Source organism: Rhinopithecus bieti, unplaced genomic scaffold, assembly GCF_001698545.2.
Source record: "Rhinopithecus bieti isolate Rb0 unplaced genomic scaffold, ASM169854v2 scaffold_56174, whole genome shotgun sequence".
Taxonomy (NCBI): domain Eukaryota; kingdom Metazoa; phylum Chordata; class Mammalia; order Primates; family Cercopithecidae; genus Rhinopithecus; species Rhinopithecus bieti.
In genome coordinates, this window is record NW_016824749.1 from 4,748,105 (window position 1) to 4,762,137 (window position 14,033).

The following is a 14,033-nucleotide window of genomic DNA, read 5'->3' on the forward strand; positions in this document are numbered from 1 at the left end:
GGAAAACTTCCAGTTGTTTGCCTTTTTCAGGCATGAGGTCACCGACCTTCTTTAAATGGACCAAATTGATTTTGGCTTTACCTTCATGCGTTTGATTCTCAGCCTCCAGAGTTCTTTAAAGATTTAAGCTAGTGGATATTACGGAAGTAAAGGCGCTGGCGGGGACCCAGCCCAGGCGGGGGAGGTGAGCCTGGGGAGGATAGGCCTTATCATGCCCACCAGAAGCAAGCTTCCTAGCCCTAGTCCTAATGTGACTTTTGACTCGTTGAGGGACCATCTCTCCTGCTCTTTCTCAGCCTGTGTCATACGCTGACCTCCAGACCTCTTCCCCAAGGTTTACGTTTTGAGGAGACTGCTAGGCAGAGAATAGCTGCCTCCAGTTCTCTGAGGGGTTCATACCTGTCCCAGGGTCTCCCTCCAGCCTCCAGGGTTGGGGCCGCACCGGTGTGCAGCGTGGCTGTCCTCCCTTCGTCCCTTCCCCGAGTGCCCTGCAGGCACACAGCTGCTCAGACCTCAGGAAGGTTTCCGCCCAGACCCCTCTCCTGCCCCTGCCCACTGTGAGGCCCGGGCTCTGGGAGGGAGGAAACTGTTCCTCTTTTCATCTGTCCTTTCCTGCTCTGCGCAGGCCTCTACCACGTGGCTCCATCAGCATTCGCTGAGCCCTGGGAGGCCCTAGGGCCAGACCCTGTCCTCCTGTCACAGTTGGTTGCGGGGGCTTCAGGCACAAGCACTCAGGGTATGGGCTGGTCTGCAGTTTCCCTGGCATGCAACACCTTTGGGACGCTTCCAGACCAAAACCAGATCCTTGCTGAACACAATGACGTGGAGACTTGCAGCTCACCCAAGGTGATGTGCCCAGGCCTCGCCTGGCCATGCTGTGGGTTGCTGGCCTGGCATGGGAGGAGCTCTGTGCTCAACAGACGCTGGGAGGGCTGGGGCCATTAGCCAGACCCTTCACCAGCCCCGGCCCCCAGGGGCCCTCCACTGCTGCGTCCTCAGGAGGGACATCGACAGGACTGGAAATACGCCACCCCGTTTGGCAGTTTTTCTAAGCTTTAGTAAACAGGGATCTCAGGTGCCAGGTGGGCAAGTACTGCTGTCACTCAACGAGAGGAAGCCCAGAGGAGGGGAAGCCCCTGTCAACCTTTTATTGGGAGTGGAACACATGAGGTTCAGCTCATGCCGGGCACTGTACATTCACTGAAGCAGCGGGGCGGGCTCGGCCCTGGGCACCCATGCCACACTGAGCAGGACGCATGGCTCGGGGCTCACACTGTCCATGGAGGAGGTGGGGTCAGCCTGAGGTGGATGGATTGTGGCCCGAGACACCGAGAGCTTGGTTCTGGGACTGTGGCTCAGCCGACCCACGGCACAGCTGCATCTAAGACATGGCCCTGGCTAGGCGGCAACGGTTCACAGTAGCGATACATTCACAGGACACAGTCGGTGTCCAGAAAAGGGGGCTCAGAACACAGTTTCTACACAAGCACTTGGTACCCACATGACAGAGACGTCACTCAAGCAGCACAGCCACAAATTGTTTACAGCAGCTCACGCCTGGCATCGCCCATGCTGGGAGATTCCCTGAAGAATGGGCACTTGCCATCCGTGAGGAGGTGTCTCCCTCCATCATTAACCCCAAACCACACAGGGTGTGAGGAGAGCATGCCTCTGGGTGAACTCACACATTCATACCCAAGGAAGAGGCAAATACGCTCAAGTCCAGAGTTGCCAGTGTTGCCACCCAGACCCACTGTCTCAGGGGTGTGATGGCTGTCCCTTGGCTTCCCCAGAGCAGCCAGGACAGCCTGCACCACCTCCCAGAGTCGCAGGAAGGGGAGATCTGCCCTGGGGAGGAAACTGACAGGTTCGGAGACAAGACTCCCATCGCAGGGACACGCACGGCAGCAGCCACAGCCCCGCGGACGGGGCGCAGGGATGGGGTAGGCAGGGAACCATGCTGCCCCTCAGTGTGTGCCTGTGGTTCTGTCCTGGTCCTGCCCACTTGGAGCCCAGGCAGGCAGGGGGCACTGGGCAGGGCCCAGGTCCAGACAGCCCTCTGGCCAGATGTTACTGGAAGAGGCTGATGCCAGGGCAGCACCAGGCCTTCTGCAAGTCCCAGAGTCAGTGTGCAGAAAGTGCCACCACGCACGGCCTGTACTGTGGCTCCTCAGGATGAAGTCACGTCCAGGACAGGAGGATTTATGCAGACACTGCTGACGGGGACAGGGGTGGCTCGGCCACTACGAGGCTGGACTCTTCTGTCTGTTCAGGGAGTCGATGTAATGAAAAATGGCCCCCAGAGCCCAGCTGGTCTCAACATTGTCAATTTTCCGAGTGAGCTTGAAAAGACAGAGAGGGAGAGGGGACCATCACGCAGACAAGAAAGGCTTGTGCATCAGAGACTGCAGCTCCTTGGAAGCCAGGGATGGGCTGGGGGACACAACCCCAGCAACTAGAGAAGTGGTTCCAGGCCCCTCACTCCATAAAGGGGCTGCGGTGTGCCCTGAGGGCATCCTTACCTTCAGAACTTTGCTCCTGGGAAAGCCGAACTCCTGGAGTAGCAGGCTGACGTAGGTGAGGTCCATGCACGCAAAGGGGCTGCTCTGTGGCTGTGTCTCCAGGGTCCGACACACTGGGAATGAGACACATCCCTTCAGGCTCCAGGTGACTCCCACCCAGGGGTGGAGGGGCAAGTGCAGACCCCAATTCCACCCACTACAGGCACCCGCTGGCTCCACACTCCGGATTCACAGACAAGACTGCAGCTGAGCGCAGAAGGCACCTAGTGCACAGCACAGGCAGGTGGGCAGCAACCTCAGCTGCCACTGGCTCTGGGCTCCAAGGGGACTTGCACGCCTGGTGTTAGGGTCATGGGCCAACGTCTCCCAAGCCACATTTCTACACCTAAGACCCTGGACATCTCTCCCAGGTGTCAACCTGAATAAAACATAAGCTTTCTGGGGAAAGAAAACACCAAAGCCAGCTCAGAACAATCCACTCCTGCTCTTGAGGAAGGTCAAATCCACCAAGAACTGTCCTGGGATTATGGCTCAAAGCCTTTTCCTGCTGTAGTTGTGGATACCCAGTGTCCATGAGCACAACTGGGAAAATGACACAAAAGCTTTAAAAAAAGCCACTTTTGGGGGAGGGGAAGGGTAGTACTTTTTCTGGAAAGATGTACAAAGTTCAGCTCTTTGGACCCACACATTGGGAAGGGCAACCAGGAGCAGGAGATGTTCGCCAAGGCTTGGTTGCTGGACCAGGCATGAAGGAGACAGTGGAGGGGCGAGGTGTGTGGCACAGGTTCTGCTGGGCTAGTCACCTGCAACCCCGGGGACAGCCCTCCACCCCACATCCCAGGCTCCACTCTGTAGGGCCTCGGCTTCTTAAGGGTTTTGTGACAATCATGAACTTACTGGGACATCCCAGGGGAAATCACTCTTGGGGTTACCCTAGTAGCAGTAAAATGGCATCAGAGGAAGCAGAATCGAGGGACCCAGTTCCTCACGACCCATGGGGGTGGGACAACGACAGTGGTCCTTTCTCAGCTGGGGCCGCCAAGGCCCCTGCCTGTGGCCACCGTTTAGGAGGGGCTACACCCAGGAGAGTCAGGGCCAGCGCCTGCGTCATGAGCGTCATGAGCATCATGCAGCACCTGCACCTGCTGAGACGGCCCCCGTAGCATCACTCACCGTACTTGGCTGCGATCTCAAAGTCCCCCACCACCAGGCTGCCTCCCTTCTCCGCATCTGTGGGAGACACAACACCCAGTCTGCAGGAGCACCGTGAGGCTGGCGATGCCACTGAGACACGAGGCTGGCGTGGGGAACACCGGCCTGAGAGCCCCAAGGCACTGACTGGCTTCTGAGGCAGGACCTCCAGCTGTAGATGGCCACTCACATGCTCTGAGGGCAGCTTCTGGGTGATGTGGCGTGGGGTGGGCTTGGGGGCTGAGAGGGTTACCCCACATCCCAACCCTGCAATGTCGCCCGAGAAAGCTCACCAGGAACCCAGGACCCCAAATTGAGTAAAATTTTAAGTTAAGAAAAATAAAAGTAGAGAAATTGAAATGTTTCCTGAAACCACAGCACTGAGCTCAGCAATAGTATTCTGGTTTCAATTTCCCAAATGTAAAAAAAAAAAGAAAAGTTATTGAAAAATAAAGTGAGGAGTGGTTTATTGGTGGCCTTCCACTTTGACCACCCATCTTCCACCGAGGCCCAGTCAGCGGTAGCTTTGTCAGCACAGACACCCACCGGAGGCCGTGGGGCCCAGAGAGCCAGCACTGTGTTAGCTTATTTAAAACAGTAGTGTTCTTATCCTTACCACAGGCCATACATTCTGATGTTCTCACCATGGTAGTGACTCTGCAACCCCCTCCAGAGTCCCCACACAGCCTGACCACCACCAGCCTCAGCAAACTCTGAATACCCTTTTCCGCCCTAATCTGGCTTCCTGGGCTGTGCAGGGTGAGTTAGAGAGACTCCACATTCAGTGAGCTGATTCCTCCCACGGGGACAGGGCAGCCACCCGCAGGTCACAGGAGGCCTCCTGTAGCCAGGGCTACAGGGTGGGGCAGAGCGGCTGAGTCTGAGACAACGTGGGCCAGTGCAGGGCAGGACCTGCCTTCTACCAGGAACTGGAATCAACAGCAAGTCACCAGCCATGAGGTTTTACTGAAGGGCTCAAAGAACTGATCTTTTCCTATTCAGGACAAGATGCCTTCTCAAATCTACTTCTGGCCTCCTGCCGGGATGTGACAATAGGGTTGCTTGCCTGACACTAGCCCTCTGCCTTGGGGAGCACACACCCTCCACGCCCGCCCCCCGCCGCCCCGAACTTCCTGCTCAGTCCATCCCGTCCCCCTTACCTATGAGGCCCACACCAGCTGCAAGGTCGTAATAGTAGGAGAAAGCATAGAAGTCCACATGCTTCACTTCCTCCGTCCTGTGCACTCTGTTTCGAAGGACCTCTGACACTCTGGCAGCACACGGCTCGTGCAGGCTTGCCACTGGGGACAAGCACAAGGCTAGCAGTCAGTGGGCTCCGAGCACCCAGGCCTCACAGCTGCTTGGGGCCCCTCCCAGGGGACTTGAGACCCTGACCTGAATGGTCAGGAAAAGGCAGGTCCAGAAGCCCCTAAGACCCCACCCTGAGTTGGGGCGGCTCCTCACGCAGGTCCAAAGCAGCCCTCAGGAGCCAGGGCACTGTCGGTCCTGGGACAGGGAGCGAAGACTGTGGGCACGAAGCAGCCGCAGACCTGGACTCTGAGGAGGCAGCTGCTGATGCCTGATACCAGCCGGCCTCTGGCCTGTCGGGACCATCTGCCCTGCATTCCCCCTCTGCCAGCCCTGCGTCCCACCTCCTCGGGGGGCCGGCACCCTCCCTATGTCATAGATAAGGAAGTGGAGGCCCAGCTCACTTGCCAAGCTCCCATGGCTTAGGGGAGAGCAGGAACAGAGGACCCCGGAGGCCAATGGACCGTGTGGACATCTGAGGGCGCCTCTACACCCCACATCTTGACCCGGCTTCCCGGCTTTCCCAGTCATGCTCCACCAGGCCCCGTCCTTCCGAGTGCTTCCAGGGTTCCCATGGTCCACAGACCCACGCTCCGACCCTTTGATCTCATTTCCTCCTGCTGTCCCTCGCCAAGCCACACCACCTTCTCCTCATTCATTAAACACAGCAGCTGCCAGAGGGCCCCGGGGTGTGCTGCTTGCCCGGCCTGGGGTGCTGCTGCTTCAGATCTGTGCAGTTCCCTTAAACCTCCTCCTGTCTTAGATCCCATGTTACCCCATGAGGCCGTCCTTGGCTGTCCTAGTTACAGCTGCAATCGCCCTCTCAGACCCCCACCCCCATGTTATTTCTCCTGGAAGGCCTTTCCGATGAGCTTCACTGTCTGGCTCCTCCTGTGGAACGCAGCTGCTCAGTTCTGCTGTGCCTGATGCGGCCCCCCAGCACATGCACCAGTGGGTGACTGAGTTGGAGGGACCTGTACGGTTCCTGAAGGCACGCACTCCTTATGCTGAGTGCCCAGTCTGGGAGTGGTGTTTGAACATTTCTCTCAGAAGAAACTGCAAGGGCGCAGAGCACCAGAGCCTGCCCAGGGCCAGTGGACGAGAGTGGGCTCCATGGCCTTGAGCAGGATAGGTAGGAGCAGACCCTCCCTCACTCCCTCCTGTCCTGCATCTGAGCCCCGAGCTGGTCCAGTCCTTCCTCCCTGCAGGCCTGTTAGGAAATCAGCCCTCACGAGGAAGCTTCTGGTGACAGTCAGGGGAGTGTTGAGCAGAGGCAGAGGGAAGAAACCAGCTCTCAGCACAGGCACAGGCCCCTTCAGCCAAACCACCTTCACTTCCAGGGCAGGCACAGGCTCTTCAAGGAGAGGTCAGGAGCCTCCTGTGGAGCATCCCATGGGATGTGGGAAAGGCAAGGGAGAGAGGAGGCCGCCAGTCTCTCCCGCAAAACCCAACAAGCAGCAACCTTCCCCATACCTGCTTTCTGCCCCGAAACCCTGTATGTGACTTCTGCGTGTTCCCACTCTCCTTTGAAACTGGGAGACAAGCAAGGGCTGACCAACTCCTTTCCATCCTTAGCTGAAACAGAGATTAAAAAGGAAAGAGAAAGGAAGGTATATCACTGCCATGGACTAGGGCCGAGCCAGGAGTCATGGAGGCCCTGGCTTGACACTGGATGGGGGAACCTGAGTGGCTTCCAGGTCCACTGGGAAGGCAACACCTCCCTGGGAAGCGGCAGCAAAGCCTCTTCGGCCAGGAAGCACACTGCTACCAGGACCATGCCCAGCCCACGGCCCTGGGCATGTTGGGTGCCATGCACTGGGTCAAGGGCTGTTCAGTGAAGTGTGACAACAGTCCTCTTAGAAGGGGAGCCATCATCACCCATTTTTTTTTTTTTTTTTTTGAGACGGAGTCTAGCTCTGTCGCCCCGGCTGGAGTGCAGTGGCGCGATCTCGGCTCACTGCAACCACTGCCTCCCGGGTTCAAGCAATTCTCTGCCTCAGCCTCCCCAGTAGCTGGGATCACAGGCACCCGCCACCACGCCTGGCCGATTTTTGTATTTTTAGTAGAGACAGGGTTTTATCGTCTTGGCCCAGGCTGGTCTTGAACTCCTGACCTCAGGTAATCCTCCTGCCCTGGCCTCCCAAAGTGCTGGGATTATAGGCGTGAGCCACCGCACCCGGCTATCACCCAGTTTTATAGGTGACTGAGGCGGTGAATAGCTGGTAGGTTGGTGGCAGGGCCAGGACAAGTGCCGCCAGGTGCCACTATGCCTTGAATGGAATCTGCTGCTCCAATACACACAAGCCGGGGGCTCAAAACCAGCAAAGGAAGCGTATTGGTCCCAGGGCTGGCCCCAGCATCATGCTCGAGGACGGCAGGCTGCTGTCCCACCAAAAGGTGCTGGTCCCATCCCTGGACTCTGGCCTGGGCCTGCTTTCCTTGATGGAATGGGCAGGAAATGGTGGCCTCAGGGTAGCCTTCCTTTTCTGAAGCCACTGCAAAAGCATCCCAGGCTGCTCTGCTGGGGCGAGGCCACGTGGAAGAGCACCCAGGTCTAGATAGCCGCCCAGCAACAGGCACATGCACAGACCCAGTCTAGACAGCTACCCCAGCCGTATGCACCTGCACAGACTCCCAGGACCCCAGCGGGGGATCTAGACAGCTGCCACAGCCACATGTACCTGCACAGACCCCCAGAATCCCAGCAGGGGGGTCTAGACAGCTGCCACAGCCATATGCACCTGCACAGACCTCCAGGACCCCAGCTGGGGGGGGGGGGTCTAGACAGCCACTACAGCCATAGGCATGTGCACAGACCCCCAGGACCCCAGCGGGGGGGATCTAGACAGCCACCACAGCCACAGGCACGTGCACAGATCCCCAGAACCCCAGCAGAGGTGCCACCCAGATGAGCCTGTGTGGTCAGCCATGAGATTCCAGCCATGACTGCTGTTTGCTGTTCTTTCACTCTACTTGGGGGGTCTGTTATGCAATAACCAGTAACAAAACAGAGAGACTCATTCTCCTGGGTCCTCACAGCCCCCAGGTGTCCAAAACAGGCACTCTGTACACCCTGACGAGGAGACCTTCTTGCTGCTCTGCTAGGTGGGAGAGGACTCAGTGTCCGAGCTGCGACTCCCGGGGAACCACAAGCGGCAAAGAGGTACCTGGCTTTTCTCATTGGCTAAATAATAGGTGTTTTTTGGCCCCAGAATAAGGGCTGCAGGTGTTTCTGAGACATAGACATGGTTTTTGTTTGCAACAAAAGAAATACCGTTATGAAGATAAACACCAAGATCTGAAAGAAAGAACTGAAGTAGGGCATGCATGGGAGAATGAAAATTCCAGTTGAACAACCTCTCTGTCAGATACCAGGCCCTTGGAAGAGGTGGGCAGGGGTGCTGGGCCAATGGGGCACTGGGGGCTGAGGTAAGGGCATTTGGCGGGAGCACACGTGGGCGCTGCTGAGCGCCTCATACACACATCAGACACTAAGGCCTTGGGAAGGCCTCTGTGGCCTGGTCAGTTCTATCAGGGAAGACAGGTGCCACCAGCCTCAGGGCCGTGCCCCCGACCCTGAAGCAGACCATGGCAATCCTGAGATCTCCTAAGTCCATGCCCGTTGTGTTGCCCATTGTAAGGAGCAGAGGCCCTGACCCTGATGCAGGCTGTGTCCCCAGGCCAACTCCACATCTCAGGAAGGGCCAAGCCACATTTCATGACCCTTCGCAGAGCAAGGGAGGAGGGATGTTCTTGCAAGGCTGGAATCATGAGCGAGAGAGAAAACCTTTCCCGATGGCAAGAGCCCAGCACCCACCCCACGGCCCTCCCATGCTGTCTGAACAAGGTCCTGTCTTCATATCCCTAAAGCTGGCTCCCAACGTAGGGAATGAGTATGCAGTTCTCTGTTTCCCTCAGTTTCAGCTCAGTGCTTCAGAAGGGATTTCACCAGCATCTTTTAAAAAATAACTTGGGGCTGGGTGTCGTGGCTCATGCCTGTAATCCAGCACTTTGGAAGGCCAAGGCAGGCAATCATTTGAAGGCAGGATTTCGAGACCAGCCTAGCCAACATGGTGAAACCCCGTCTCTACTAAAAATACAAAAATTAGCTGGGTGTGGTGGTACACATCTGTAGTCCCAGCTACTGGGGAGGCTGAGGCATGAGAATTGCTGGAACCCGGAAGGCAGAGGCTGCAGTGACCTGGGATCATGCTACTGCACTCCAGCCTGGGTGACAGAGTGAGTGAGACATTGTCTCAAAATAAAGAAAGAAATACCTTGGAACGTGGACAAGTACACCACCACCCTGGGTTCCTGCCCCATCAGGTTGCCACCAACAAGATCTGCAGCACAGCCCTCCACTTGCATGCCCCGGCCTGGCCGGGTGCCTAGCGTGCAGCAGGACAGCAGTGGGGCGGAAGGGGAGGAGGGACCTCTCCCCCAGGGCCAAGCTGCCGCCCTCCCGAGGGACTCCTCTTTCCCACTGAGAATGGAGGGCAGAGGCTGCAAGAGCGGGCCCGGGGCAACATGTCCACTCACCAGGCTGCCCCTCCACGCCGCCCAGGATCGCCAGGCGTGCCGACATCAGCCCGAGCCCGAGGTAGCTGTGGGAACGACACCTTAGTGAGGGCAGCTGCCATGGCAGGTACAGGGCATGGCAGGCTCACCTCTGAGACCCAGCCCGAGTGGGGAAGGGGGAGCTTGCAGCAAGGCAGTTAGTGAGCTTCTCTGCTCCTTCTAAAAGCCTCTTTCTGTCAGCTGAGGAAACTTAGCTAATTAATTCAACACACGAGGGGCCTGTCATATGGCAGGAGCTCATCCAGGAGCTGCAGACACTGTGGTGAGTGGGACTGACTCGACCCCAGTCTGGGATGCTCCTGCTTTGTAACAAGAATCGACTGAAGCCTGCACATGGCAATAGGTGGCCCGGAACACTCCTGTGCAGCCCTGGTTCCTCCCACTTCTCAAACCTTCTCCAAAGCAGAACAGAATAAGCACACAAGGAGGAATATGCTATACTGTAGACAAATTAAAGGACAAAGGAGGACAGAGGTGGGAGGAGGAGAGAGAGGTCTGGGTGGATTCCCAGCACAGGAATACCAGGATCTGCCATCCATGACCTCAAGAGGGTCATGTGACGTCCCGGGAGCTGCATACCCGCCCCATGGCGCCTCCCCACGCCTATTCCCGAAAGCAGACCTGTAGGAATAGAGCTTGTAGGTCCTGTTAAACATCCGCAGTGCCGTCAGGTAGCCGGGTGGGGAGGTCTGCAGGGTGCCCTAGGGAAGAACGAGGGTAACTATGCTTGCTGCTGGTCTTTCTAGAAACTTCTCCTCCACCCACTGAATTCATGTGAAAGAAAGGGGATGGTCAGGTGCAGCCAATTAAAGGAGCTGTTCACTAGGTTGCTGGTTGCGAGACAGGAGCAGGCAATGAGGAGCCAACATCCCAGTGAAGAACGGTGCCTCCTTCCCACAGGCAACCTCTCCCATGCTGACAAACACAGCACAGCCACGACGACGCTCATATCAGTACCTACAAGCCCACCCTACCATGGAAAACTACCCACAACAGAAGGATGAATGGGTGAGGAAGGAACTGTTTTTAAAGCAGCAGACGCCTCAATGGGAAGTGTTTTCATCTCCTTTAGGATATTTATCTTGAAAAGGTTGGAAGCTCCCTCCCAACCTACGAACTGGATGAAATCTTTCTGCTCTTGTTCCTTTCGGAACCCTGAAGGGGAGGGAGGCAGCACTTCACACCCTCTGGCCCAAACGTTTCTAGTTATTCTCTAATTTATCACCCCTCTAAAAACCAAATTTCTGTTTTTGGCTTTTTTCCTGGTGGAATTAAAACTCCCAGCCAGAAGCATCATCTGTGAGTGAGTCCAGCTCTCAGACGAGGAAATGACCACAGGGGTCCAGAGGCCTGGCCAACCCCACCCCGCAGCACCTCAGCAGGCCCCACCCTGCACCCCCATGCTGGGGTGGCCTTGGGGTGGGAAGAGCGTGCGGTCGGCAGGGGCTCGTTACCTCTACGCGTGGCAGGAAGGCAATCTGAGTGGATCCTCCGCCCAAGTCCAGCATGCCCACGCTGCTCCCTCCTGGAGTTTTCAAGCTGCCTGGAGCACAGCAAGCAAAAACAGCACGTGGGATTAGTAAGATGGCGAGAACAGCAGAAAAGCCAGGCTGAAAGCCAGGCCCTCAGGGGAAAGAAAAACAAGACAGAGATGTTTCTCAACTATTGACAAATCTCCATTTAAGGATACACTATATATCTAAGGGACAAGAGTAATGGCTCCACCAGCAGTGGTTTAATTTGGATCCTGACGGGACAGCACGAACCTTCAGGGGAGATACTGAAACTGCCGTATCAACTGAGAGGGAGGCTGCTCGCCTAGCTCCCAGGAAGAGCTGGGCCCTGCTCTGATCAGCCTGTCTCCACTCCCCAGAGCATCTCAGGCAGAGGCTCCCAACCCACCTCCTAACACTTCTATCCCCCAAAGTGGCAAATGGGCAAACCTGACAGGAAACTTCTTTCCTTTTTGTACGTACATCAGAAACACTGCTCTTTCCCATAATTCGAGCAAAGGGACAAAATCCACATGCGCTAAGAAAATGACTCCTTGTCACTTGTTTCTAAAAACAGATGTTTCTGTTCCCTGTTCCACCTACAGCAGAGGAATCCAATTAGAAGGTGAATAGCGTTCACATCACATTCAATATTGGAAGATATGACTCGTTTGATTCATTACTTCTCTTAGAAATGAGAGGATGGGGGTCCTGGTGGATGTTCTGCAGGCGACAGGGCAGGGGCTGTGCTGGGAGAAAAATGCCCCAGATCTGCAGAGAAGCACCCCACTCCTAGCATCTACACCTGTGAGTCAGATGGCTGACCCCATCCATCCCCAACACCCTATGGTCAGTCAGCAACATTGCCAAACCCTGAGGGGTTATCTTAAAGAGCAGAAATGAGGCTCCTGCTCTCGAAAGGCCTGGCCGAGCCCTCCACAGGCGACTATGGCGACTAGCCTCTGTGATGCAGTGCACACACACCTGTCAGGAAGTTGACAGTGATCCACGCCGAAACGCCTACAAGAGAGTGTCACAGGCATTATTTTAATCACTTGAGATGCTGACAGCATAACACACAGGACCATTAAATGACAATTTTCAGATCTAGGGAGCACGAAGGGATCACTTCTGCACTACACCCAGCCTTTGGATCATTGGCAGAGAGGAGCATTTCTCATAAATGAATCCAGCAGCTTCCGGCCGACTGTCCTGGGACACAGCAAACTGAATCCTAAAGCACTTCACCAAATGCCACTTCTCTCCTCTGGTTATTACTGGCCTCCTCTTTTTGGAAGAAGTAGAAAAAGAACCCAGTGCTCCCCTTCCTCCTCTATACACACTCATTCTCAAGGTCATATTGAAGACCCATCACGAGCTAGTGAGAAACCTTAAATGTCTCTTAGAATTAACAATGCAACAATATTCTAAATGTGGCGGCAACTGGAGATTCTCTCCAAATGTTCTTAAAACTAAAAACACGATGTTTTTTAGAAACTCCATTCGTGCCAGGTTTGGGGTTGGTCAAGATAATCTGTCTCTGACAATGACCCCAAAAAGACCCTTTTGTGACATGTCAGTTGTGACTCAGAACAGGGCTGTAACGGCCATGATTCTTCACTGGAGCACCTGACAGGGGAAGAGGCTCCCACACGGGGCCGGGTGGGGGGTGGTTAGAAGCAGCAGGATCGCTCCCGCCCACCCCACTGCACAGCCCCACTGTCCAGAGGCGCTTTCAGACACTTTACCTTCATCTGTTCCGTTCATGATGGAAACACAGTCATCCCCTACAAGGAAAGGCGATGCTTTAAACACTTCTTTCACCTAAATGTAAAGAGAGACGTTAATTCATCCTTTAGAATGAATGAATGAATATATTTATTTATTTAGCTAGCTAGCTAGTCAGTCAAGTGAAGCAGTGTGGGTGGAGAAGAACAAAAAAATCTGTAACTGGTTGTGATCAATTAGTCGTAAATACTATTGCACTCAGATCAGCTTTCTTCATCCTTTAGAATTTAAGGTCAAGGGTTTTGCATCATGCTATTGGCAGGCAGTAACGAAACCCCAGGGACACCTGCCAAGGTTCTGTGAGTCTGTTCAGGCCTCTCTAATCCATTGCAAGTTAATCTAACGCCAGGGCTCGCTGAGGCCCTTGCTGCCCTGGAGACCCTGTCCTAAGCCAGCTGGGGCTTAGAAGGGCTCTGGGGGCTGCACAGACTGGGAGAAGCTGGGGCACACTGGGCCTGCTGGGCTCTAAACATTGCCCTGCTTTGGGATGTGAGATAAAGGAGCCGGAAGTCCTCCAAGGCAGACAGCAACCTTCACCAGGGCCCTGGCCTCTGGAGGTATTTCCTTGCCCACCTTTCAGCAAAATCTACCCACAGAAGCCTCAGCACCTCTGCACACCCCACCTGCACGCAGGCCCCACAATCCAACCCTGTGAGGGACCCTGACAGGCGTGCCGGGTGCCCTCCTCCCACAAGTAAATGGGTGGAGGCAGCACAGAGGGTGAGGAGGACCCACTGGGGAATTCTGGGCGGCTGGGGACACACTGGCCCTGACGTGCCGGGACTGGGAGAGGCCACAGGGCCTCTTCGACAGTCATGTATGAGCATCGGACCAGGAGCAGGATGAGCAGCTGCCATGGGGAACAAGCAGGCTTCAGCTGCAGCACCGGGGCTCAGCACACACCCACTTCTGACCAGGATCAAGTCCCTTGAAGGCACCACATAATAAATAAAAAAAAAAAATTATTTATTTTTATTTATTTTTTTGAGACAAGGTCTTGTTCTGCTGCCCAGGCTAGAGTGCAGTGGCATAATCACCAGCTCAGTGCAGCTTTGACCTCCTGGGCTCAATCAATCCTCCCACCTCAGCTTCCTAAGTAGCTGGGATGACAGGAATGCGCCACAACGCCCAGCTAATTTTTGTGTTTTTGGTA

The 14,033-nt window shown here is 55.5% G+C and overlaps 1 protein-coding gene across 9 annotated transcripts in view; it reads right to left on the minus strand.

Annotated features, from left to right (window-relative positions):
• Positions 1-1,131: 1,131 nt before the first annotated feature.
• ENTPD6 (ectonucleoside triphosphate diphosphohydrolase 6) overlaps positions 1,132-14,033 on the minus strand; it is a 33,640-nt gene continuing 20,738 nt past the window's right edge. For 7 of the 9 annotated variants that reach the window (XM_017862540.1, XM_017862539.1, XM_017862546.1 and 4 more), the window contains 10 exons: positions 12,841-12,916; positions 12,077-12,112; positions 11,054-11,142; positions 10,221-10,300; positions 9,561-9,625; positions 6,495-6,596; positions 4,874-5,014; positions 3,696-3,752; positions 2,523-2,635; positions 1,132-2,342 (listed from right to left, as the gene is read on the minus strand). In XM_017862540.1, coding sequence (XP_017718029.1) covers positions 2,244-2,342; positions 2,523-2,635; positions 3,696-3,752; positions 4,874-5,014; positions 6,495-6,596; positions 9,561-9,625; positions 10,221-10,300; positions 11,054-11,142; positions 12,077-12,112; positions 12,841-12,916 — 858 coding nt within the window. In that variant the 3' untranslated portion in view covers positions 1,132-2,243. The remainder of the gene's footprint in view (positions 2,343-2,522; positions 2,636-3,695; positions 3,753-4,873; positions 5,015-6,494; positions 6,597-9,560; positions 9,626-10,220; positions 10,301-11,053; positions 11,143-12,076; positions 12,113-12,840; positions 12,917-14,033) is intronic. The other 2 variants (XM_017862543.1, XM_017862541.1) reach the window with 1 other exon arrangement.